This window comes from Phocoena phocoena, chromosome 1 (genome assembly GCF_963924675.1).
Source record: "Phocoena phocoena chromosome 1, mPhoPho1.1, whole genome shotgun sequence".
NCBI lineage: Eukaryota > Metazoa > Chordata > Mammalia > Artiodactyla > Phocoenidae > Phocoena > Phocoena phocoena.
The window spans coordinates 162927637-162955313 of NC_089219.1; the positions used below are offsets into that span (position 1 = coordinate 162927637).

Below are 27677 nucleotides of genomic sequence, written 5' to 3' on the forward strand. Positions count from 1 at the left end.
CTGTTTCTGGGGCAAGATGGAATAGATGTGCTTCTTCCTATCTTTCCCATTAAGTACAGCTAAAGACCATGGATGTTACATATAAAACAGATATACAAAGACTTTGAAAGGCAGAGAGAATGTGGAAAAACTAGGGGCCTTGGGACCCAAGGAATGTCACTCATTCCGTGAGGTCAGTATTATTCTGATGGAATAACCAGATAAGGACCATACAAAGAAAGTTAAAGATCAATATGCCTCATGAACATAGATGCAAATATCCTTAAGAAAATATTAGCAAATAGAGTTCAGCAATATATAAAGCAAATCATGCACCATGACCAAGTGGGGTTTATTTGAGGGATACAAGGCTGGTTCAGTATTTGAAAGGAACTTACCTCAAACTATTTGAAACTTTCATTTTTTAGGAAGAAATTCTACATTGAAACTTTTAAAGAGGAATTCATTTTAAAGTAGGATGGAATTATATTTCTGTACTTGAATTGTCAAATCCTTTTTTTAAAAAAACATTGAAAAGAAACCCATTCTGATCATTACTGATCTAATTTGGGAAAACTGGTCTTCCCAATGATGCTTAATGAATTACAAATGAGCAGCAAAATTTCTTACTTTTTAAATCTGTGTATTGTTGATACTTTAGAACACTATTCAGAGATTTACCTCCAACCTGTTTGTCATATTTATTTCTATTTAAGGTATGTAACAGATATATAATTAGTGGGACATGGATTATTTGAAGATACTAGGAAATTTGTCTCTTTCTATACCTGGCAGATAGACAATTAGTAAATAATCTTATAGTTACAAAGATTAATATCTCTAGAGATTCATCATTTACAAACTTTGTTAGTATGTCAACAATCCCTTAAGTTAACTTCTCCTAATCTGTTCTGTGAATTTTACTTTCACTTCAGATTTATTCAACTCTTATTGATTTCACTCATATAGGAGATGTCTTACTCATTTCGTTGGAAGATGCATTATAGTTTACAGAAATGCTCTCCATCTCAAGAGTCAAACCTTTCCAAGGCTCAGTTATCTTATTTGTTAAATAAAGATAATTGTCTCTATACCATAAGTGGAGGAGTAATATATCTTAGTTTAACTGTGATAGTACTGGTTTATGCCTGTTGTCTTACTATTTTTGTTACTGTTGTTAGCCCTGTTTTATTATTTTTATACATGTATGTGCCAGGAGGAGTAGTAGTAGTAGCTGTAGTAGTTAATAGTAGTAATGAATTGAGGTCATTAGATTGGAACTGCCTCTACTTCCTGATCTACGTATAGTAAAAAAAAAGAAAATGCAAGCAGTCTAGAAAATAACAAGTAAAAAAATGAAAGCTTTTTTTTCCCTCCCTCAGACGTCCAGTCTTTCTGTTCAAAGTAAATCATTATTAAGATGATTTATTTATCCTTAATAGAAAATTTTACTATACTGGAATCATATTAAAAGACTGATTTTTTCACAGTGCTTTTATCACTTAATAATATATATTGGATTTTTCCATATTTATACTTTTACCTAATTCTTTTTTTTTTTTTTTGCGGTACGCGGGCCTCTCACTGTTGTGGCCTCTTCCATTGCGGAGCACAGGCTCCGGACGTGCAGGCTCAGCGGCCATGGCTCAAGGGACCAGCCGCTCCATGGCATGTGGGATCTTCCTGGACCAGGGCACAAACCCATGTCCCTTGCGTCGGCAGGCGGACTCTCAACCACTGCGCCACCAGGGAAGCCCTCTTTTTTTATTTTTTTTTAAATAAAGTATTTATTTTTTATTTTATTTTTGGCTGCGTTGGGTTCTTGTTGCTGCGTGCGGACATTTCTCTGGTTGTGGTGAGAAGGGGTTACTCTTCGTTGCAGTGCGCAGGCTTCTCATTGCAGTGGCTTCTCTTGTTGTGGAGCATGGGCTCTAGGCATGCGGGCTTCAGTAGTTGTGGCTCGCAGGCTCTAGAGCGCAGGCTCAGTAGTTGTGGCGCACGGGCATAGTTGCTCCACGGCATGTGGGATCTTCCCCGACCAGGGCTCGAACCCATGTCGCCTGCATTGGCAGGCGGATTCTTAACCACTGCACCACCAGGGAAGCCCTGCTTGATTCTTTTTAATAATTTCATTCTACTGAATGGATATATTGTTTAGTATGATGATTTTTTTTTAAACATTGATGGGCATTTAGATTATTTCCACCTTTTTGCTGTTTTTATTTGGTTATTTCACCAAATCTAACTGTGTGTGTTTAGCAAAGAGAAATTTCAAAACGACAGAGAAAATAGTGCATCAGAACTAGTCACACCACCTAAGAAGTATATGCAATGTAACAGAAATAGAAAGGGCTGTGAAATACTGTTAATCAGAGATGTTGCTGTTGGCTGCCCTGAGGTACTCCAGGTTGTGTATGCTGAAGTTGAAGGGATTTTAAGTATAGCTTTTACGCTAAGGGATTTTCACGTCCTGCTGACTCTAGAATTTATCCACTCCCCAGATTAAACTCCTCAGTAGTGGAATTCCTGGGTTGTGTGGGACGGATATACCTTTAAACTTCGATAGCTATTGCCAAATTGTCTTCTAAAAAAAGTTGGACCAGTATATCTTTGCACTCATAGTATTTAAACATGTCTGTTTTCTCACACATTTGCCAACTGTGGATGTTATCAAATGATTTATGTGATGTATCTCATGTTTGATTTGGTCACCAAATACATATTCATATGGAGATCTAAAAGTAAATTGATGCTTTGGTGTGTAAGAGCTGATATTTGAAGTTGTTGCATTTTGCGATTTAAAATTCCACCTGTGTATCTATTTTTTTCAAATAAAAAAAACCTTGACATTTCCCCCCTCAAATATTAGCTTAGAGAGAATGATTCAATTATTATTTGAAAGTCTTCTTCTGTGGTAATACTTCATGGGTGAGATAAGTCTTTATTACTTATAAATTAGAAGCCAAAGTAGATATATCATGAATGGATTTTCTCATTTTAACATGTGATTTCCAAGTATTTGGGCAATTTGGGTATTCTGTATAAGAATAATGATCTGATGAATGCACCTATGGATCTAGGGAAGAGAATCGTGACAGTTTTGCAGAATTATTATCATTTATATATGGTCTGTAGTAACTTCTGTTTCAGCATAGGTATTCCTTTTCTTCTTTCTTTTTAACCAATAACCCATTAAGGATAAAATTTAAACAGTATGTAACTGAATATTAACAATGTAAAACTGCACAACACTCAAAACCGTCACTGTGCAAGCAGAATGTTTGGTTGAATAGAAACTGAGTGACAGAATCTGAAGAAGCTATATGGCCTCCAGTAACCTCTCCTTTGTGATGATCGCATTCTTAGAGACCCAAATATTCTTTTTTTTAAGGGAGGATTTTTAAAAAATCGTACTTAGTTTTTTCAAAAATGTAATTGAAATGGACATTATTAAATGTCTTTATATTGAATCCTTGGTATACATGCATCATGGTTGGGTTAATATTGATCTAGAACAGGGTTTTTCAGCAGTGGCACTTATGACGTTTGAGACCAGATAATTCCATCTGGGGGCTGTCCTATGCATTGTAGGATGTGAAGCAGCATCCCTGGCCTCTTCCCACTAGATGCTGGTAGCATTACCCCTCACCCCTCCTCAGCTGTGACAACCAACTGAGGACAGTGTGATATACTGAAGCAAAAAAGGAGACTGTGTTTCACATCTAAACTAAGTATCTGAGGCATTAATAGGAATAGTCTATAATACCTAAGTATGTATGGGTGAAATCATATGTCTGAGACTTGCGTCAAAAAAATCCTCTGTGTATATACGTATGTGTGAGTGTTCACATGTATGTGCGTGGAGGAAGGGTGGTGGTAAGTGGGTGAGAGTGTAGATGAAATAAAATTGAACAATAAAATAATTGTTGAAATTGGTTGATGGGTACATTGGGGGCAGGGGATTATTTTACTGCTTTCTCTTGTATATGTTTAAAATTTTATATTAGAAATAGTTTATATTTTTAAAAATTAATTTATTTTTTCACTACATAGTTTAGAATAGATTAGAACCTACTAAATTTAATCTGTTCTGTTGACAGGTAGTCTTTGGAGCTTTATTTAGTTTGGAGTCATCAGTCAGTCACATTTCCAGATTCTAGCTGGAAATGTCTTTAAAATTTCAGATAGCTGTCATGGTAAGATGAAGCCAGGAGAAAGGAGTCTCCTAGGCTTGACAGACTTCACCACCTCTCTAAAATGTTAGCAGCAAACCATAATTTCAGGTCAGTTAAAGTCTAAAACAGAACTTAGTTGTATGTCAAGTGATTCTATTTTCCCCGTAAAGTGAACGAAAGCATAATATTGTAGATTTTAATAATTGAATTGACAGGTGAAACTGCCCATTCATTTGGTTTAAGCTTTATTTCTTTTGAAAATTTTTCTTGGTGATGCTCTTTAATAAATGGCTTTGGAAATTCTATTGCATCAGATAAAATTTATGGAAATATGTGGAAAAAATTAAGGTACTTAATTAAGGTAAATTAAGTAATGCTAATTGTTTTATATATCATGGCCATTGACTTTATCTTGTGGGAAATTATTAGGCACCTGCTATGTGTAGAATACTGTATGATGGTTTTTCAGTGTGTATGGAATGTGGTACAGCCATTAAGAAAAATTAGGTCTCTATGTACTGGTGTGGAAAGCTGTTCAGATATATTGTTACTTGAAAAAAATGACTTACAGAGCACTGTGATCTCATCTGTGTAAAGGAAGAAAAGATAGGGGAGATGGGATGCCATATGAATATAGTTGTGTGTGTGTGTGTGTGTGTGTGTGTGTGTGTGTGATTATATGCTTATGTGTATACAGAAATTTTCTGAGAAGAAATTCAACTGAGATATTGGTAGTAACCTCTGGACATAACAGATGGACATTGAAACTATCAGGGCGTGACTCAGGGAGACTTTTAATTTCTACTTTACCTTTCAGTTCTTTTTGGCATAGCACCTTTTTAATTAAAAATTTAAAGATATATTATAGAATTATAGAGTATCATATAAAGTTATTTTTTATTTTTAGCCACACATTTCTAAGGTTCTCCAGGATATATCTTTATAATAGTGGAAATATATCCTCAGAATAAATTAAAACTTTTATAAATCAGTAAGAAAAAGACAATTCATTAGAGAAAATGGGCAAAGGGAGTTTTTCAAAGAGAAAACTCAGATGTCCAATAAGCATATGTAAAATTATTTATTTACAGGGAACTCTACTCGATGCTCTGTGGTGACCTAAATGGGAAGGAAATCCAAAAAAGAGGGGATATATGTATACGTATAGCTGATTCACTTTGCTGTACAGTAGAAACTAACACAACATTGTAAAGCAATATGCTCCAATAAAAATTGATTAAAAAGCGAGTGCAACAAAAAAATTATTTATTTGCACCTGTAATTAGGAATATGTTAATTAAAAGAATGATGAGATATTATTTCACACCCATCATACTGACATGCACTTAAAAGTTTAACAATGCCAAGTGCGGTTGAGGATGTGGGGAAAAGGGGAGATTTCATCCACTAGGGTGAGGGTAGTAACTGGCATACCACTTAGGAAAGAAAATTGGCTGAATCTGGTAAAGTTGAAAACGCTTAAAACTAGTATTTCTGTTTCCAAGTGTATACTCTAGGAAACTCTTGCAAGTCCCCTACAATGAACGAGTTCCATTCCTGAGAGCACGTTTGTAAGTCCAGCTTGTTTGTAAGTCCAGCAAAGTTAGCCTAGGTGTCCAACTAACACAGTCGGCTATATAGTACTGTACTGTAATACGTTTCTAGTACTTTTCACACAAATAATACATAAAAAACAAACAAAAAATAAAACATTTTTAACCTTACAGTACAGTACCTTGAAAAGTACAGTAGTACAGTCCAACAGCTGGCATACGGGGGCTGGCATTGAGTGAACAGGCAAGGAGAGCTACTGACTGGAGGAGGGAGGGGAGGTGGGAGATGGTAGAGCTGAAGGATCGTCAGCAATAGGAGACGGAAGGCAAGCTGCAATTTCATTCACGTCTGACGTTGATGGCACAGGTTTTAGTTCCTTGCTGGATTCAATTCTATCTACCCCCTTGAAAAAACGATCCAGTGATGTCTCGTTAGTACTGTACCAGCTCCATCACCGCTGCTTTTACACTTGCTTCCAGACATCCTGGGCTTGAAATAAAAATACTGTACTACTGTACTCTATACAGTGCTGTACAGTAAAATATACACAAAAGCACAACCACTTGTAGAGGATGCATGCATATGGCAACGTATGCCAGACAGGTGAACTAACTTACGTGATTGGGCATGCGAACACATGTTTGCATCTTTGAAAGTTCACAATTTGAAGGTTCGTATGTAGGGGACTTACTGTACATTTGTACAAATATTTTCATTGTCAGCATTGAAATAACACAAAATTGGGTGATCTTCGTGATTGGGGGGTTACATAAATAAATTCTGCCGTATTCATACAATGGAATACCACAGCAATTAAAAGGTAAATAGCCATCTATGCAAAGGGATAGATGAAATTACACTATTCATGGAAGTTTTCAAAACACAAGACAATTCTATTGTTTTTGGACACATACATGTATAATAAAGCATGTGATGGGAAGAATATATACTAACTTCAGATTATTCATTTTCTCAGAGGGAGGAGGGACAGGAATGCTGTAGGAATAGGAAGGCTACAACTTGTATCATATTTTCTTAATAACAAAATGATCAGAAGTAAATGTGACAAAATGTTGACATTTATATTATCTAGATGGTAGATTGGACCATGGTTGTTAAATAATTCTGTGTATTTTTCTGATTTTTTTGAACTACAACAGTATTTTTAAATATAAAATACTTGTAAGTGTACTGTTCCAGTTGTTCAATTTCTGAGGGGTCTTTGAAACTTGACTTATTGGAAAGTCATATAATATTAGATGTATTCCCTTTTCAGAACAGAAAGTGTAATAAATATTTTAAGCAATTGTTTGCATAATATATTTCCTAGTTTTACATGAAGTATTCTTTATCTAAAAAAATGTTTTTTTCCTTTTCAGACAGCATGTTTTCGTGAAGAAAGGGATGTGTTAGTGAATGGAGACAATAAATGGATTACAACTTTGCATTATGCTTTCCAAGATGACAATAACTTAGTAAGAGTCACTTTTTATATGTTTCTATATCCTTATTAATTTTTTATTGGCAGAATTTAGCATTATTTTCTCTTAAGCATTATTTAAATGTAAATGTTATTTAGAAAACCACTGAATTTCAGAGTATAAGTTGTTTATTTTGATATGTGATTTCTTTCCCTGGGTAATTCAATACCTTTCCGTTGGAATTTTTTATGTTTTTTAATAAACACGTCAAAACTAAATCCAAACAGATTTACATTCTATAAAAGGTGGTCAGGATTTTTTTGCATTATTTTCTCAAGATATCTTATTTGTAGTATTCTATTACTATTTAGAATTTTACATATTTTTCAAAGTTGTCATGTGTTACTTTAAGTAGAGCCATATTCAAAATCTAGGCTGTGTCTAATTTTATATTAACATCATGAACCACTTGACAAAAGAAGTTGGGACAGAGCTTGGAGGAAAATCAAACTGTTAGAAGCACTACCAATTGAAGATTGAAGAGATGAACAAGTAAATAGGAAAATAGGTGATATCTGTCACAGTCGAGTGTACAACTCCTTGGCCTGTTATTCAAAGCTCTTCATTTTCTGACCCCAGTTTTTATTTCAAGGTTTAGTTTTTAGCATACATGTGTTGAGTTCCTGCTTTGTGCCAGCTACTACTACTATGTACTGGGATATAAAAATTAATAAGACATTTTTCATTAATTTGATATTTATTGGACATATGCTGTGTGCTAGGCATTGTTCTTTAGATTCTAGAGACTCACTAGTGAATAAGACAGACAAAGGACCTCTTTTCTTATTCTTACATTCTTGTGAGGGGGACCAGACAAGGAATTCACAGTCAAGTAAATAATATTTTCACATTGTTTCATATAAGAAAAATATAAGTTATTCAAAGGTATGAAGTCAATAAGGGCTGTTCTAAGACAAATGTACATTGGCTAAACCAAGAAGGGAGAAGAGGCGGAGATTGCTTGGTGAGCATGGACATTTGAAGCCACCTGTTATGTTCCTCTTGATGAAGGATAGAAAAAGAGGCTTGGGGATGAGGGAGGAGAGATGAAAGAGTCACATAATATAGCACCTTATACGTTATGGTAAGGAAATTAGACTTTTACAGTCATGAGTTTCAAAAACAAATATTTTTTTGATCATGGAACTCTAGTGTGTGTGTTTTGTAAAATGACATTATATCTGAAAGCCTATACAATGAAACGTATAGAAATGCAACTGCCCTGACTGATCTCTTAGCTTCCTCCTTCCACTTTCCTTCATGCTTTCTCAGGGTTCTTTCACAGAGCAAGATTGGAAGCTGCTGTTTTAGGACTGTGGAAGGGTTTGTGGCAGGAAAGGACTGAGGTTGTTTGAGGGATGAGAGGAAGGCTAGTGTGATTATGATAAGGAGAGGAGAGAGGTATAAAATGAGGCTTCCAGAGTGTAGGCCATGCAGAAGAGTTCGAATTTTATTCTAATTTCCAGGAGGGTTTTAAGGATAGTGTGATAATCAGTTTTATATTTTGTATAGAACATCCTAGCAGAAGTGTTAGGGATGGATTTCAGGGGGCAAAACTAGAGAGACCAGTTAGGAGACAATATTCAGGTGACAGATAATGAGGGATTGAATAAAGGTGACAGTGGGAGGGGATGGTTTCAGGTACTATTTAAGAAGTAAAATAATTAGGACTTGTGTTTGAGTGAGTGTCAGTGGAGGAGAGAGGAGTCAGAATGATTCCCAGTTTTCTGGTGTCTGACTTGTGGGATTCAGTGGTTGGTAGGTGATGAATTGAGTTGGGGAATATAGGAGGAAGAGAAAATTTAAAGTAGGTGGGAAGACGATTAGTTTAATTTGATATATGTTGGGTTTGAATTGTCATGTGATCCATTTAATGGGTTAGATATGTAAGTCTGGTGTTTCTGAGGCTGTCTTGTAGTTCTTATAGATCAGGTTTTGGCGAATTTTGGCCTGTAGCTCAAATCTGGCTCACCACCTATTTTCATACAGCCTGCAAGCTAAGAGTTGTTTCTACATTTTTAAGTAGTTGGAAAAAATCAAAAGAAGAATATTTTATGACATGTGAATATTATATAAAGTTCAAATTTCAGTGTTCATAAAGTTTTATTGACACACAGCCATGCCCATGGATTTATGTATTATCTATGGCTGCTTTGTGGCAGAGTTGACTAGTTGTGATGGAGACTGGCACTGTGACAGAGGGTAACACACTATATATGTCACTCATTGCTTTGCACTGAGTCAGACTACAAAGTGCAGTGACAGTTATAACTTGATAGCATTTCAAGTGCTATATCATGACGTTTCATTATTTTTAAAATTAACAGTGCATATGCCTCATGTCAAAATAAGAAAAGTAGACTTTTCAGTGTCATGCTTTTAAGGCACAGTAGAGTGTGGATTATTTTGTTAATGAATTAAATTACGGCATAGTGTTTATTGCACAACTACACTTCACTTGCACTAATAGAATACAATAAATGTCTACATTGCCAAACTGAGCTCTCATCACAGCATTCCTAACTCACAGGAAAGCAGCAGTCAGAAAAGTTAGAAAATTTAAAACAATATCTTATCACAGCAGAATTTTTTCACAAAATAAAAAATGAAAATGAGGCTGCAACTGTAGTAAGTTCCTGAGTGGCTCATTTACTAGCCAAACAAGGAAAGCCATTTACCAATCTTGAGTTAATTAAATCATGTTTGATTGCAGCAGCCAAAGAAATGTGTCCACAGAAAATAAACTTGTCTAAGACTATTAGCGTTTTGGTGAGAACAGTTGCTTCAAGAATCAAGGACAATGGGAGCAGCATCAATGGTGGATTTTAAAACCAGGGAAATAATCATTTCCTGTCACATTGAGAGGGTTTCTTTGACTCTTGAGTTGAAAGATGGTGCTGGTTCTGCTCAGTCCTTGTTACTTGAGGGGTCAATGTTTGAGTTTGAAATAGCTGAGGAATTAGCCTCTATGAATATCTTGTGTGGAATCATTACAGTCATATTATCTTCAAAGAAGTTGAGAAAACACTGATTTGGTACAACCTGAATTGGAATCTGCTAAAACATATTACAGTTGGGAGTGGTAAAAATATGTATGAGCAGGAAAAGGCTTATTTGGATAGATTTACAAACCAGGTGAAAATATTAGTTGCTTAAATCATGTGGATGTTCATTGTCTTATTAATCAGCAGGTAGTTTGCAGCAAATATTTGAATCTATCATGTGTTGAACCAGTAGTATCAACGTTGCGCTTCATTCCGTTTTTTGGAAACAACTATTATCATTTCCATGGATTTTTATCAGAAATCAAAGCTAAACATTTTTGCTGTACCATACAGCCATTCACTGGTTTTGCAGTGGTAACATTTTATTGCGATGTTTTGAACAAAGGACCAATTGAAATATGACTGAACAAAAAACCCCACCCTCAACCATTATTATGAAGTATTGAAAAGGCTTGGAAATTAGCTTTTCCTGTAGACTTGATATGTTTTAAAAAGAAATTTAAAATAAAATTACAAGGCAAAACAACACTTATATGCAAAACTATGCTGTGGTGAAGTCATTTTGACAACTGTCATTGTTTGAATCACAAGTAATGTCAGGCTGCTGTATCTACTTCCCATGCTGTCAAAAGTAAAAAGGAGTGAGATTTCCATTTCCACATAGATTTGCAGCTGATAAATCTTTTGAGCTCAAACTACAGTTCTAGCAGCAATTTTTGGAACTTGATGCAAGTGCAAAGGAAATGTTTGTAGTTCAACATCCATTTAACTGGGCAGTTGAGAACTTCCACCTAAATTTCAGTTAGAAGTGGTTAATCTGCAGTAATGACATACTTATACACAGGAATCAGGAGAAATTTTTAATAACATTCTATAAATGCATTTCAAGTAGAGGAATATGCTCAATCAGAATTATATACTCATGAACTGATACGAGTATTTGGCAGTACCTGTCTTTGTGAAAAGAGTTTCACAGATGAAATATGTAGACTCTCAATACAGATCAGCATTTGCAGATTTACATTTGCAGTAGGTTTTTGATGGTAGGGAATACTCACTTTGAGCCCCAGTTAAGCAAACTGTTCTATTCCCCTCTCTCCACAAAAGAATTACATTTTCTCATTAGTAGTCCATATTTAAAAAATTGTATTCAATTATCATTATTATATTTTGCATTTTGCTAATGAAATGTGTGGAAATTTGTTTTCTCTCATTATATATGTGCCTATATTATATCCTTGATTTTGCCTCTTAGCTTGCCAAGCCTAAAGTATTTACTCTCTGGTCCTTTACAGGAAAACTTGGCCAACGCCTTTTGTAGATAACAGTGAATACAAGGAGTAAATGAGAATCACTGAGCAGTGCTTGTAAAATGAGAAAGCAAGTTTGCCTAGAGAAGTCAGAGATAGGGCACCCCAAGAAGTAGAAAACTAATGGAAATGGTCAGAGCAAGAAAGAGAATCAAAATACTGCACCATGGAAACTGAAAGGAGAGTTGGTAGAGAAAACCATTAATAGTGTTAAGTATAGTATAGTGGTAAATAAAAAGATATGACTGGAACTATTGTGCCTGCCCAAATTCTCTGTTTCAGCCTCAGTGGAGGGAATACCCTCCATTCTTGAGCATTCTCTGTACTCTTTTACTTTCTGTCTTAGTTTTTATTGTCCATGATATCTTTCATACTAGTGCCACTCCTTCCTCTTCCTGCCACTAGTCCTGTTGAAGTCTAGCTAATACTTTAGAATTGTACTCAAATTCTACATCTTAACAGTATTTCCAGAATTCCCAGTTTGAATTAATCTTTCTTATTTCATTTTAGCTTTACAGTTTTTAGTACTGCTCTTATATGATTAACCTATGTATGTCTATATCTTTGATTTTTTTGGTACAACTTAAAAAAGTTTTAAATAGATGACATGAACCCTGCTATCTTTAGCTAAAATATAATTAGAGGTTAGTGTAACTTAATAGCCGTGAAGTTCATCTGATTTCAGGCCAGGTTCAGGTGTTCAAACAGGGTCATTACTTGTCTTTGTATCCCGTACATGCTTCCAGAGTGTAAAAGTGTTTTTCAAACCTCAAATTGTGAGTCATAAAATCAATTTAGTAGGTTACACCAGCATTTAAAAAATTAAATAGACTAGGAAATGACAGAGTTCAAATAGTAAGAGTAAATATTGTTTCATGACATTTCTTTTATAATGGTTACTGAATAATCATATAAACCATATTATTTTTGTGGGTTATAGTCAGAATTGTTTAAAAGTCATAATGTAGAGCTTTGCACATCTCAGTTGCTCAGTTGTTAAATTGAATGGAATATTTGACTTGAATTTACCATACTTATATGAGATTTTAGGGATGAATGTATCAGTGCAAATATAATCTGCATAGATTTGTCAGCAAAATTAAGAGTAAATTGAACACATGCCAAGTATTTGCTTAGCAAAATTGTAACAGTTTATCATGATGACTTTTCAGAAGTTTTTGGATAAGGACTAAAATCCACTATGACAATGAATTCTACTGTAGATAGATGTAACACTGTATATTTATGGATTGCTTAAAACTCTACATTTTGCTATAAATATAGAAATATATATAGATACAGAAATAAAATGTCCAAATACCAAATTTTATATAGCAAAATTTTGCCAAATTTTCAATGAATAAAAGCCTGACTTATCGTTCTCTCTCCTCTGAGTTATTTAGTCTTATCTGTGCTCTTTGCATTTGAGATTAGGATTAATATTTCTTTTTCAAAGACACTTCTAAGAAATTGTGTGTATATATCAGCCATTAATTATATTAGAATTAAAATTCCACAGTAACCGGAGGAGGACTGAAATACTCTAGTAGTCAGCTCTCCTGTAAACTGCAGTTTTTCTTTAGTTTAGGGAAACCTTCATGGTCTATTAGTCTCAAGAGTCAGGAGTCCTAAATTGTCTTGTTATCATCAAAGATTTTCTTTTGAATATTCATGAAATATAAGAAAATAAAATCATTTAAAAATGTTGACAAGCCTTGTTTTAGATACCCAAAAAGAAATTTTATTATACATAGTTATTTTCCAAAATAACTTTTAACCCTAGTAGCCCTAAAGCAGTCAAATAAGTAACATGATTTACAGAGCTATACAATTCAAGGAAGCTGTGGTAAATAATTTGACTTTCATTTGTAATATGCTCAAATATCACTATAGCCAGTTTATGAAAAAAATATATGGTCATAGCATATGTGCATTTTATTTGTTTAGGAAGAACCTGCATAATTTAATGAATGATATTAAGATGTGATTAGAACATTTTTTTCCTTAAGAAAAACTCATTAAATACAAACCTACTTAGTTGTATCTATATGGGCACATAAACTTCTTATCACTTAGATATCATTTAGAATATTACAAATCAATGAAAATTTCTTTTTTCCTCACATTTTCTTATTCACTGTTTTCTATTATTTTATGTTTGAGGAAGAAAAAAGAACAGATAGGAAAATATTTAAAGCAAAAATTTTGCTTTTTGAATTAGCATTTGTAAACTGATTAGAGGATGAAAGATATTTAAATATTAAACTGTAATTAGTCATATGAACTTTAAATTCTTTACAGGAATCCAGTTTGTGTTGGAGATAGAAATTATTGGAAAGGTATCTTTGTAAGAGTGAAAAAAAAAAGGGCTAGGAGGGATAAATAAAAGGTGGGGCTCTAAGGACTGACTATTAATCTCTTCTTGTGACAGCAAGATGACCAAAGGAGTTTGGTATTCTCCGTAAGAAGCCTTCTAAAAGCATATCTGTTCTGTGAAATGTATTTTCTCTGGACACAATCTATTTATTGTATGTTTTCACATGCTTTAGCATTCTTTCCTTGGATTGTAGTTCCTTAAAAAGCACAAACTTTGAATTGGAGATTTTTTAGAAATTCAGAGTTGGAAATTTTCTGATGTGTATATCTACACCTAGAGATCTGTTTATTTTGGAGGGATACAAGATTTCTGAGGACTCAGCCTGTATCCTTAATTTCGTATTTGTTATTCTGATGTTTAGCACATACTCTTTTATGTCATGGGTATTGTCAGCTTTTTTACTGAACACTGACTTTCTTTAATTGGAGTAAGAATGAAACTGATCAAAGATCAAGAACTCTGAGTTCTGGCTTTCCTACTCTTTAATGTAATGTTTGGGCAAATCATTTATCTGTATTGTCTCTTATTACATAGCCATAAAGCAGGAATAACAGTTATGATCCCTATCTCCAGTATAGTGACATTATACAAATATTCCTGCACCCTCATTCTATAACCCCCTACTTCCTGGAAAAAGTGAAAGCTATTGGTTACTCAAGTATGAACTTTCTTAACTTTCTGTGCTCTGACCTCAGCGTTTCCTTTCATCCTTCCCCCGTATACAAATTTATCCATATTTGGGCCTGTTCTTATCTTTTTTCTCAATGTGGATGAGTTATATCTTTATATTTAGGCTTATTCCTATCAACCTTTCCCTTTGACTCCATCACCTTTGGCCTTTTGCAGAACTTTACTCCATTGGTCAACTTCGATTTGACTAGGTCTTTTCCTCTATACAATACAGAGATCTATATACATTAAAAAGTTAATAGTCCTTACCTTCATCTTTCATTTCACCCTCTTGAGGTAACTAATGTTAACTTTGCTGTATCTTTTCATTTTTTACGCTTTGTATAATTGAATGTTTGTGTGTATATGTATATTTTCTTCCTTTTTATAAAAACGGGATTACAAAGTATATATTACTCTGCAACTTGCTGTTGTTGCTTAAAATATCTCATGGGCATATGTATTTAATTTTTCTTTTGGGCAACAGTATCATATTTCATAGAATGGATATGTTGAATGGATCCATTTAACAGTTTTCTTGTTGATCTCTATTCATACTTTCTTATTTGTTCCAGTTATCAACAGTGCTGTCCAGTAAACATACTTGCCCATATGCCTTACACATTGGAGCTTTTATTTTAATTGACTATATCCCTAAGAGTGGAAATGCTGGATCAAGGGGTATGCACCTTTTAAAATTCAGTAGATACTGTGAAATTACTTTCCCAAATAGTTGTAGTTGATCGTCTTCCAAAAAAGCAGTGTTGTTTTAAGTCACTTTCTCCCAAACAGTAATGATCATTTTGCTAATCTAATTGGTGAAAGATATCTCTTTGTTGCTTTGGTTTTGACGATGTATTGGGTTGGCCTACAAGTCCGTTCAGTTTTAAGTAAAAATAAAAGACATTTTTCACTTTCACGAAGAACTTTATTGAACAGCGTATTCACTAACCGAACGAATTTGTTGGCCAGCCCAATATTAATTGGCTAATTGTGTTTCCTTTTATGTGAGGAAATAGCCTGTTAATAGCCTCAACCTAGTTTTGTTGGATTGCTTGCCCTCTTCTTAACAACTGGTAGGACCTCTTTATGTTAGGATTATCATCTCCTTGACATGTCTTATGAATATTGCCTCAGTCTATGGTTTTCTTAAACTTGTTTAAAGACACTTTTGCCATATTGAGTAATATTTTAAAGGTAGTCTATAAGTAAGAACTTGTCCTACTGGATATTAAATTTTACTAATTAGTCAATGAGAACAATATGATATTGGTATAGAAATAGACAACTGTAGCAGAATAGAGTGCCCAGGAGCAGATCCAAGTGTATTAGTGTCTTAAAATACAATGAGGGGGCATTTCAGTTAAACTGGGGGAAAGAATGGAATATTTAACTACTTGTTTTAGATAATTGACTCTCTGTATATAAGAAAATAGTCTTCCTACCTTGTACAAAAATAAATTTCAGACAGATGAATGAATGAACCTGATTAAAAGGTTGGGTTCTTTTCCTTTAAGAGCCTGCAGCAATACCCTCTTCTTATCCCTGTCAAAGATTTATATTACACTGAAATTGCCCATTAATTTGTGTTTTCTTCTTCATTAGATTGTAAATACCGTGAAGGCAAGAATTATGTCTAATTTATTGTAATATCTCCATTGCATAAGTGTATTGTTAGCACGTAGTAGGTTCTTATATATAAGTATCTGTGGACTTAGTAAATGAATTTATTTGTTCCTTTCTTATTCTGTATTCTATTTTCCATTCCCAAGAAAATTATCTACAGAATAAAATATATTGTAGAAAGCTATTCACTTTGGTCTTAAACCTGTAGTAGTAATATAGTCGAGAGGCCAGGAGCCTGGGTTAGGATTGTTGGTAGTGGGTAGGGTTGGAAGTAGATGGACTTCACAGAGATTTAGCAGGGAGTAGACTCAACAAGACCTTGATGATTTAGTTGAATGTTGTAGTGAACAAAGGAAAAAACATAAAAGAATGACTTAGAGACATTCATTGGGATATGTTATAGAGGAAAAGGTGCTTTTTTCGTATGTGAGGTTATTACTTGTTTGCCTTTCTGGATGCATTTTTGTCTCCCTAACACTAGAACCCTATTGCAAGTGTAGTTCATCTTCAACTCATTGCTTTTCTCTTGAGAAACTTTTGTGTTTTCTGCTTCTTGCTTCTCCCAGTTGCTGAATTCTGTCTTAACTACAGCTACTTTACCTCTGAGGACAAGGTGGGGAAAGAATGTGAGTAGGCAAAGCCAGAGCATTGTTTAGCAGCCAGCAGGAAAGGAAAACTAGGAATATTTATGTATTCATCATCTTTTATTCTATCTCAAGGACGTTGTTTACTGTAGAAGAGGTTCAGTAAGGCACAGTGAAAGCTTGGAAGTGAAGGGATCCATGGGTTTATTAAGGGAAGCACATAGCAGTATGTGGATGAAAGTAGAAGATAGATGATGACTCAAGGAGCCTAAGTTTTAAATGGTGACCGTGGGTGGCAAAAGTACACTTTCAAGAGAGGAAAGCCTTTGATGTATAAGCCTTTGATCTCTTTATCCTCTGTTTGGTACCAAAAAAAATCCTGATTGGCACCTAGTAAATGTTTATTGAAGAAATGAGTTATGTTATATGACTATGTATAAATATTAGATTCCAATTTTAATATAGACTTGTTTTTTGTTTGAAAACTTTCTGTGTTTGCTACTATACTCAAAATACTTCTTTTTAAAGTAAGAGCTGTGGATTTCTGCTCTACATCCATTGCCAATTCTAGCAACATGTTTATGTTAACAAAATTTTATTACATTAAATTATTTTGTTCTAACCTTCTTGACAGAGACTGTTAAACATTAGGCCTAGTAAATATAGCAAGTAAACCATAGACCAGGATTTGAAATACACTGTTGCCCTAACTTTCGAAGATTTAAAACATGAAATAAGTTTCTTTTATTTAACAAAATTGCCCATGCTTGTAGTTCTAATGTATAGTAATAAGAATGTGGGGCCTCCCTGGTGGCACAGTGGTTGAGAGTCCGCCTGCCGATGCAGGGGACACGGGTTTGTGCCCCGGTCCGGGAGGATCCCACAAGCCGCGGAGTGGCTGGGCCCGTGAGCCATGGCCGCTGAGCCTGCACGTCCGGAGCCTGTGCTCCGCAAAGGGAGAGGCCACAACAGTGAGAGGCCCGCATACCGCAAAAACAAACAAACAAACAAAAAAAGAATGTGAATTTTCTCAAGACTCTTTAACTCTTAATGTCAATAAGATATTACTTGGTAATATCCTTGAAATAATAACTCCATTCTATAATAAAATCTCCTGAACTTTAAGACATTATAACTGACATTCTAAATATATTCAATTTACTAACCATCATGCTAAGTGCTATACTCTGAAGAAGGTATCATTATTGTAGTTATATAGATGAGAAAGTAAAGTACCAAAGAAATTAATCTTTCAAAAGCCACTTATAACCCATAGTCAGAATTTGAATACAGGTCTCTCTGACTACAAAGTCCATCTTTCCACTATGTCTAGTTTTCACTCACTGTATGACATGACATAACATGACATAACGTAATATACACATGTATATGTAATACACGTTTATAAAGCAATCCAGAAAATAACAAAAAGCTGTGACATAGTCTGTAATCTAACAACCCAGAGATAATCGCTGTCAACATTTTGGTGTATACTCCTTGTTTTTTCTTTTTTGGTATACACACGCTGTAAAGGAACACTCTGTTGTTTTTATTTACATTACACACAGTACTCTCTGCACAGTACTTCACTTCTGACATTAGATGTGTGGGTTTTCCGCACATCAAGCAGTTCTCCCACACTAGCTGGGTGTCCTATAATTTAACTCAATTCTGATGCTGTCTAACTGGAGATAGCATCAGATCTCACAGGTTGAGTCCTGCAAGATGGCTCCCCATACTCCCCAGTCCGAAGTCCATGTTGTTACTTGTGCTTCTGACCTACAGGCTATAGATCAGAGATTTCCACCACCCCTTCCTCTGATTCAGTTGCTTTGCTAGAGCAGCTCACAGAACTCAGGAACAGCCCAATGAAAGAGATGTGTAGGGCAGGTATAAGGAAAGGGGCATGGAGCTTCATGCCCTCTCCAAGAATGTACCACTCTCCCAGCACCTCCACTTGTTTGCCAACCTGGGCACTGTCTAAACCCCATGCTGGTTTTTTATGAAGGCTTCATTACTTAAGCATGATTGATTAAATAATTGACCATTGATTTTTTTAAATTGAAGTATAGTTGATTTACAATGTGTTAGTTTCTGGTGTACAGCAAAGTGATTCAGTTATTCTTATATATACATATATATGTATATATATGTATATATATGCATATACATATATATGTATATATATACATATATATGTATATATACAAATATACATATATATTCTTATATATATACATACATATTCTTTTCTATTATGATTTATTATAGAATATTGAGTATAGTTCTCTGTGCTGTACAGTAGGACCTTGTTGTTTATCTATTTTATGTATAGTAGCTTGTATCTGCTAATCCCAAACTCATAAGTTATCCTTCTCCCACCCCCTTTCCCCTTTGGTAACTATAAGTTTGTTTATGTCTATGTCTGTGAGTCTGTTTCTGTTTTGAACATAAGTTCGTTTGTGTTACATTTTAGATTCTACATATAAGTGATATATTGTGGTATTTGTCCTTCTCTTTCTGACTTAATTTCACTTAGTATGATAATCTCTAGGTCCATCCATGTTGCTGCAAATGGCATTATTTTATTCTTTTTTATGGCTTAGTGGTATTCCATTGTATATATATATACCACATCTTCTTTATCTATTCATCTGTCCTTGGACATTTAGGTTGCTTCCATGTCATGGCTTTTGTAAATAGTGCTGCTGTGAACATTGGGGTACATGTTTCTTTTTGAATTAGAGTTTTCTCCAGATATAAGCCCAGGAGTGGGATTGTTGGATCATATGGCCGTTGATGATTGATTCAACTTCCAGTCCCTTTCCCTGGAGGTCCGGGGTTGGGAGGTGAGGGTGTGAGACTGAAAGTTCCAATACCCTAATCTTGGTTGGTTCCCTGGCAACCAGCTCCCATCCTTAGGTTTCCTAGGGGTTTTCCAAAAGTTACCTCATTAACATAAACTTAGGTGTGGTTGAAAGGGACTTGTTATAAATAACAAAAGACGCCTTTATCTTGTCACTTAGGAAATTCCAATGGTTTTAAGGAACTCTCTGCTCTATTCCAAAAAATATATATTTCTTATTATAAATCACAGTATCACACACACATACCCATAAGAGTTCCTATCTAAAATTAGTTGGCTTCTGTTTATGTATACTTAAGAAAAATCCATTCTGATACTTGCACAGTATCAGAAATGGGAAGAGAAGCATATGGTGAGAATTGCTATATATTTTATATACCAGTGGCTTCCAAATGCTGATCCAAGTGCTGGTCATAATAAAGTTGTTATTGGTTCAAGATGAAATAAGGAAAATGTAGTGAGATGAAGATGAATTTATTCAACGTAAATGACTGTCTTATTCTGAGTTTTAAAAATTTATTTGGAGAATTTAAATGTTTATTCTTCTATGAAATGTTGGTAAAACTGTGGGTTATTGTTGTAGTTGATGATGATGTTACTTTTCCATATTTTTACTTTGCAAAAAACAACAACAAAGCAGTGATAATCCTATATTGTTTCCTGCCCCAGTTTTTAGAAGATTTATTAACTGCTTTATGAAATTTTCAAGACTTATAAGTGACTGCTGCTGATCGTCTTACCCAGCTCCTTGTTAATTAACAACAAAAGTATTTGATCCAGTGCTATTTGACCTTGGTTTACATTAGATACATTGTTTTTTCCCCCTTATTTATTGAGTACATTTTATTTTTCATTCTCAGTACCTGGTTATGGATTATTATGTTGGTGGGGATTTGCTTACTCTACTAAGCAAATTTGAAGATAGATTGCCTGAAGATATGGCTCGATTTTACTTGGCTGAGATGGTGATAGCAATTGATTCAGTTCATCAACTGCATTATGTACACAGGTGAGTAAGATGCAGTGAAGGAGCGGATTGTATAAATGTCAAAAGAGATGTTTCTGTAAGAAAGTGGTGATTTTGATGGCCGTGGAAAACTTTCTTCTTTGTAAACTGTTTGACAGGTATAATGATTTATTTTAAAAATTTCCTACAAATGTGTTATTTTGCATACCGTTTAAGATGGAATGAAAAAGCAGTCCATTTACAAAATGATTTTTGTGTAGCATTGTCCTTATGCCTGTTGACACATATTAAAAATCTCTGTAAACATCTCATCATAAATTATGTGTAGTAAAACATGTTAAAACTTATTGGATGGTTTAAAAGGCAGTCTCACATTTTAAAAAGAAAGAAAGTAGGAAATCCTCACAAAGTAATTGGTGAATTGATCACTCAAATGAGAAAATCTTTGGGTTGTGCAAAATGTGAGAAAGAGTAAAGAGACGCTAAGGAGAAGCAGGGAAAGGGAAGGGATCCTGGCATGTTGGAAAGAAACAACCATTTTCTAAGACCATAGTTTGAAAACTTCAGCATGCATCAGAATCATATGGAGGGCTGTTAAAACTCCAGAGTTTCTGATTGAGTAGGTTGGATGGGTCTGGGGACTTGGCATCTCTAACACCTTCCCAGGTGATGCTGCTGCTTCTGTCCCTGCTGGTCTAGTGCCCTCAGTCGTGATAACTTACACTCAAAGACAGCAATGGCTCTTTCTTTTTTTTTTTTTTTTTTTGCGGTATGCGGGCCTCTCACTATTGTGGCCTCTCCCGTCGCGGAGCACAGGCTCCAGACGCGCAGGCTCAGCGGCCATGGCTCACGGGCCCAGCCGCTCCGCGGCATGTGGGATCTTCCCAGACCGCAGCACGAACCCGTGTCCCCTGCATCGGCAGGCAAACTCTCAACCACTGCGCCCCCAGGGAAGCCTGGCTCTTTCTTTTTGAGTTGTGGGTAATGAGAGTAATCTCTGTGAAGAGCAAGAATGTAGGAAGAAGAAAAATTTTCTGTTTCAGAGTTTGTTTTTTTAAAGATTTGGGTATCTTATGCTGATTGATTTAATTAGTAGTGAAGTTTTAGGACATTATTAAAAGAAGAATAATTTGGTTAAAAAATTTTGTATTTTTCAGATCTCAGTTTGACTTTTCCTATTCACATGCTTTTCTCTGTCGATATCTGATAGTCACAAATTTTCTTGAAAGCAAAAACATGAACATACTTTGAAAACTGTAAAGCACAATGCAGTTTTTAAGATGGTATTGTTGTCTCAAGAGTGAATTATTTGGATGAGAAACTAAAGTGCTGTTTTGTTGCTTAAGCAGTAAGCCAAGATCCTAGCTGAGGACTGTCATTTAAAAATACTTTAAAAAAATCACTTCATTGAACATTTAATGAATGCTAGTCTTAGACTCGTGGAGTTTAGAGAAACCTTACTCAGTTCACATCTAAATTCGCAACAAGGACTTATTATTTCTGAAAATAATTCATCTAGATTAGAGATAGTAAATATGAGGTATTTCTGTTACCCTCCCTTCTGCCAGGCTGTGACAAATATTCTTAACTGATCACAGGACTCCTTCCCACTGACTATATATGCAGTCTTATAATTCTTCTCAGGACAGCATTCTTGGTAACAACTCTTTCCAATATTGAAATGTGGATTGTAATCCATTTCAGCCCTGAGTGCTGCTTGAGTACCTCTAATTTTACAAGACACTTAATGTTAAATGAATCCTATTTATTCCATTGTTGGACAGCTCCAACATTATAGAATTTTACTTTGTGTTAAGCTGGATTTCTTTTTCTCTTAATCATTGGTCCTAGTTTTGCCTTCAGAGCCACATACAATAATACAGTTTATCTTATAGTCATCATGCCTTCTGAAGTCATCTCTTCTTTAGGTTAAACATGTAAACATTTATAGTGTCTCTTGTCAAAACTGACAAACACATTTTCTCTCCCACTGTCTCACACACGTGTACACACACACACACACACACTCTTAGCCTGTGACCACTCCCACACCTCTTCTCCCTCCCTTCTTGTCTTTCCCTTTGCCTGTCAGTGGACATGTTCTGATGCATCGATGTGCTTCTTAAAATGTGATTCCCATTTTCTGGATAGAATATTTTCAGCAAATGCTTTACTGAGGAAATATTTATTGAGTCCTTTTTTATAAATAGCATTGTGCTAAACTATGTGAAATTTTAAGTAAGTATAGCATACAGTCCTGACACTGAAGATGCTTCCAGTCTGTTGGGGGACACAAAACACAAGATATAAACAAAAATTTTGTTTAGAGTAGTGAAGATTTTTTTAAAGATAAAAACAAGCTTATTTTAAAGTGTATATGGAAAGGCAACAACTAAAGTAGCTAAAATGATTTTGAAAAAGGAGAATAAATTAGGAAGAGTCACTCTACCTGATATTAAGACTTACTATATCACTATCTTAAGCTTAAGCAAGACTGTGGTAATGGTGGAGGAATAAACGCATAGATCACTAGACAAAATAGAGGACCCAGACAGAGACTAACACAAATAACTCCCAATTGATTTTGACAAAGTTGCAAAAGCAGTTCAGTGGAGGAAACATAGTCTTCAACAAACGGGCTAAAATAATAGGCAAAAAAACCAAACTTCCCTAAACCTCACACAAATACAAAAAAATAATTCAAAATGGATCATTGGTTTAAATGTACAGTGTAAAAATATGAAAGTTTTAGAAGAAAACAATGGAGAACATCTTCTGGCCTTTGGGTTTGGTAAGGAGTTTTTAGATACGACACCAAAAACATGGTCCCTAAAACAAAAACTAGTGAAGAGGACTTCATCAAAATTAAAAACGTGTTCTACATAAGATTCTGGTAAGAAGATAAAAAGGCAAGCTATAGAAGGGGAGAAAATATTTGCAAACCACACATCTGATGAAGGCCTTATATGTAGAATTTTTGTAAAAAAACCTCTCAAAACAAAATTTAAAAATCTTGAACAATCCAATTATAAAATGGGCAAAAGAACAGACATTTCACCCAAGGGGAGATAGAGATGTCAACTAAGCACATGAAAAGATGTTCAACTTCATTAGCCATTAGAAAAATGCAGATTAAAACTACAACGAGATATCAATGAGAAGGTATTAGAATAACTAAAATAAAAAGTAGTGGTAATACTGAATGCTGATATGCAGAGAAAGTAGATCTCTCACACGTTGCTGATAAGAATGTGTACAGCTACTCTGGAAAACAGTTTGAAAGTTTAAAAAAAAATTAAACATGTACTTACTGCATGACCCAGCAATTACATTTTAAGGTATTTATCCCAGAAAAATTAAAACTTATATTCACAGAAAAACCTGTACATGAATGTTCATAGCAGCTTTATTTGTAATAGCAAAAAGCTGGAAGCAGCCTAGATGCCCCTCAGTGGGTGATGGTTGAACAAACTCTGGTATATACATGTAACAGATTATTACTCAACAATAAAAAGGAATGAATTACTGATACATGCAGCAACCTGGATGGACCTTAAGGGCATTATGCTTAGTGAAAAGAACTAAAACTCAAAATGTTACATATTGTATGATTCCATTTATGTAACATTCTTGAAATACCAAAACTACAGAGATAGAGGACAGATTAATGGTTTCCAGGGGAGGGGGGCAGGGAAGAGTGTGGGGAGTGAGAGGGAATATAAAAAGACAGCATGAGGGAATTTCCTAGTGCTCCAGTGGTTAAGACACCACGCTTCCACTGCAGGGGGCATGGGTTCGATCCCTGGTCAAGGAACTAAGATCCCACATGCTGCGCTGCGTGGCCAAAAAGGCAGCAAGAGGGAGTTCCTTTTTGTGGTGATGGAACAGTTGTGTATCTTGATTGTGGTAGTAGTTACACAAATCTGTGAGTGGGATAAAATTGCATGGAACTACATACACATACACGAAGGTGGAAACAAAGGATGGAAACTGACTAAGGTCTATAATCTAACATTAATGTACAAGTGTCAGTTTCCTCATTTTACTATTGTGCTACAGCTATAATATAGGGAGTAAGGGGGGAAGCTGGGTAGAAGGGTAATGGGACTCATTGTACTGTTTTTGCAATTTGCTTTGAGTGTGCAATGACTTCAAAATAATAAGATTTTAAGGAAAAAAAGTAATTTGATTACTTGTTCTTCTGAAGTCTGGAAACCAAACCCAAGAAGTTCTTTATGTTACATATGCAATTCTTATCAACTTTGGTGAATTCCTCAAGATTGACAGATTTGCTTAGGCTCCTGGCCTGCCAGGAAGTGATTTTTCTTACCACCTGTAAGACTGGTATCTGTAATTCAAGTATGTGGGTGCCATTAACACATAGATGATACGCAAATCATGGGATAAGCTGAGTTCACTCTGTGAAACAGAGTCAGTATTGAAGAGGATCCAGGACTGAGCCCTGAAGAGCTCCAGTTTTTGGAGACTGGGTGGAGTAGGAGTAGTCAAGGAAGCAAACTAAGAAGGAACAGCTAGAGGTTAGGAACAGCCAGAGGTTAGGAGGAAAATAATGAGAGTGTAGCTAAGGTGTCTTATGGGAAATAAAAGTAAATCATCATTGGGCTTCCCTGGTGGTGCAGTGGTGGAGAGTCCACCTGCCGATGCAGGGGACACGGGTTCGTGCCCCGGTCCGGGAAGATCCCACATGCCGCGGAGCGGCTGGGCCCGTGAGCCATGGCCGCTGAGCCTGCGCATCCGGAGCCTGTGCTCTGCAACGGGAGGGGCCACAACAGTGAGAGGCCCACGTACCGCAAAAAAAAAAAAAAAAAAAAAAATGTAAATCATCTTTCCCTTTATATTTAATTACATTAGTGTCCTAGGTGACACATTTCAAGCAAACATTTAATAATCTCTTTTTCCTGTGGATACTTCTGTCCCGGGTGTTGGGGGCAGCTGTAAGATATCCCTTGCTTTTATGTTAAGTAATATAATATGCTCTTTACTTTCAATTTATTGTCTTTTGAAAGAAGATGTTTAACAAAATACTTATGCTTCATAGTTGTGCCCAAGTTGGACAAATTTTTAATTTTGTAAATTCATTCATCGTGAAAGTTTTGTTCAATCAGTACTGTTTTCCCAGTGTTCTAGCTACTTTCTTGGGTGAGAGAGACAACAGAAATGAAAGAAATACCCCCTCATTTTGAGAAGTTACGTGGATAAATTTAACAGTAATAATAGAGAGCAATTAAATGATGACAAAACCATGTTAAAAAAAGTAGTAAAGTTGTGTACTAACCATTGTGGAGATGTAAAATAAAAGAATAAATAAGTTAGGCGAACAGGTGAATCAGGAAGACCTCTTGGGAAAAAGCCATGTATATGATAGGAAGAAGACATTTCAAGAGATTGAATTAGCTTAGCTAAGGAAGGAGAACCCAAGTAAACACGATACACAGAGAATGACCATTAAGGTTCAGAAGTAATATATTATCATTATTTTAATGTTAAAGATAGCACTTGAATACTTAGAAAAATACAACACAGGTTACTCTTGAACATTGTGGGAGTTAGGATTTCGACACTCATACAGTTGAAAATCCACCTATAACTTTATAGTCTGCCCTCTGTATCCTTAGTTCCACCCTTATCCTTAGTTCTGCCGTATTTGAGGTTCCTCCATCTGTAATATTTACTATTTTAAAAAGGTCATGTGTAAGTAGACCCACAGTTCAAACCAAATGTTGTTCAAGGGTCAGCTGTATCAAAAAATATCAGCATTATAAAAGCATGTCCATTTTTTCCCTTTGCTTTTAACAAAATGGTTTCCCCTCCCCGCGTTTATTGAAATGTTATTTTAGCAGTCATAAAATATCTTCTTTTCAGTCATCTCTCAACTCAGATATTAGACTTTGCCATAGGTGCACTTTAATTTTCACCTTAAAGTTTGAAATGCCAGCATTTCCATTTGTTATTTGCTGAATAAGCAGTTTGCATTTTCAGGGTATGTCCTCTCTTTTCAATCATTTATTTGCTTATGTGCAAAATTTTGTGAATAGAAGTTATTTCTAACAACTACACAGCATCATTGGGTGTATCTGACTCAGGTTGATTAAAGTGTGTGCCAAATACTGGGTTATGGTAAAGTAAGCCCTAATTATAGGTTGAAAAAAACCCCAACTTATTTCTAAATAAATATGCTAACTAAACAAAGCAGTAGACTTTGTGTTCAAGGTGTCAGCTACAACTTCAAAAATGCTAATAATGAAAGACACACAATCGCACTAGAACAGTCTAATTAATTGATCTCATTACAAATATTGTGTTTGATTATCTTGTGGTTTAGTTTCAGATGACAGAAATGGAAAGATGAGGACTCCTGTGGTATTCTTCAGTACCATATAGATACTCTACATAGATAATCAAAATGTCACCTTCTGATACCCTGTGTCCTTCAGGGACTAAGCTCTTACCTTGATTTCTGTTTCTAGAATAGTTTTCTATAACACCATTTTAAGAGTACTGCACATTTTGCCTCCAAACTTGAAGTACCTTGCTTGAAACTACTTTGATTGAGAAGGGAAGGTCTTTGATGGTTGGCAGATTGTTCTGTTACAAACATCAATGATATTATAAAGTATACAACACTTTAAAGTTGTATACATTTAGAGAGAATTAGATATGTGTACATAATCTGCAGAGATAATTTCCTTTATTATGGAGCACTTATCATTTTGCAAAAGGAAAAAATATTTTAAAGTTCTTAGTGAAAATAGATATCCATATAGTCAGATCATGGTAGACTAAACTTTTAAAGCAGTTTAAAAAAATGGAGAATTCCCTCTCCATTTTAAACCCTTCAAAGGCAATTTAAAATAATGATATAAAAATCACAAACTTTTGTTTGCTCTACTCATAATTGCACTAGATATTATCTTTGATAATTAACATTTGAAATCATCGTTGTATTGCTGCTTCATATGATTTTTTTTCCAAACTTTTTTTACCCTTAGGAAAGAATGATCTCTGTTTTTTTGTATAACTTGCCAGTGGTATTCAGGGGATCTGCGTAAAAATTGCTGTGAGA

General features: G+C 35.1%; 1 protein-coding gene across 7 annotated transcripts in view; it reads left to right on the top strand.

Annotated features, from left to right (window-relative positions):
• Nucleotides 1-27677, top strand: part of CDC42BPA (CDC42 binding protein kinase alpha) — a 323215-nt gene that overhangs the window by 108789 nt on the left and 186749 nt on the right. For all 7 annotated transcript variants that reach the window (XM_065875747.1, XM_065875718.1, XM_065875737.1 and 4 more), the window contains exons 4-5: nt 7088-7183; nt 20487-20635. In XM_065875747.1, coding sequence (XP_065731819.1) covers nt 7088-7183; nt 20487-20635 — 245 coding nt within the window. The remainder of the gene's footprint in view (nt 1-7087; nt 7184-20486; nt 20636-27677) is intronic.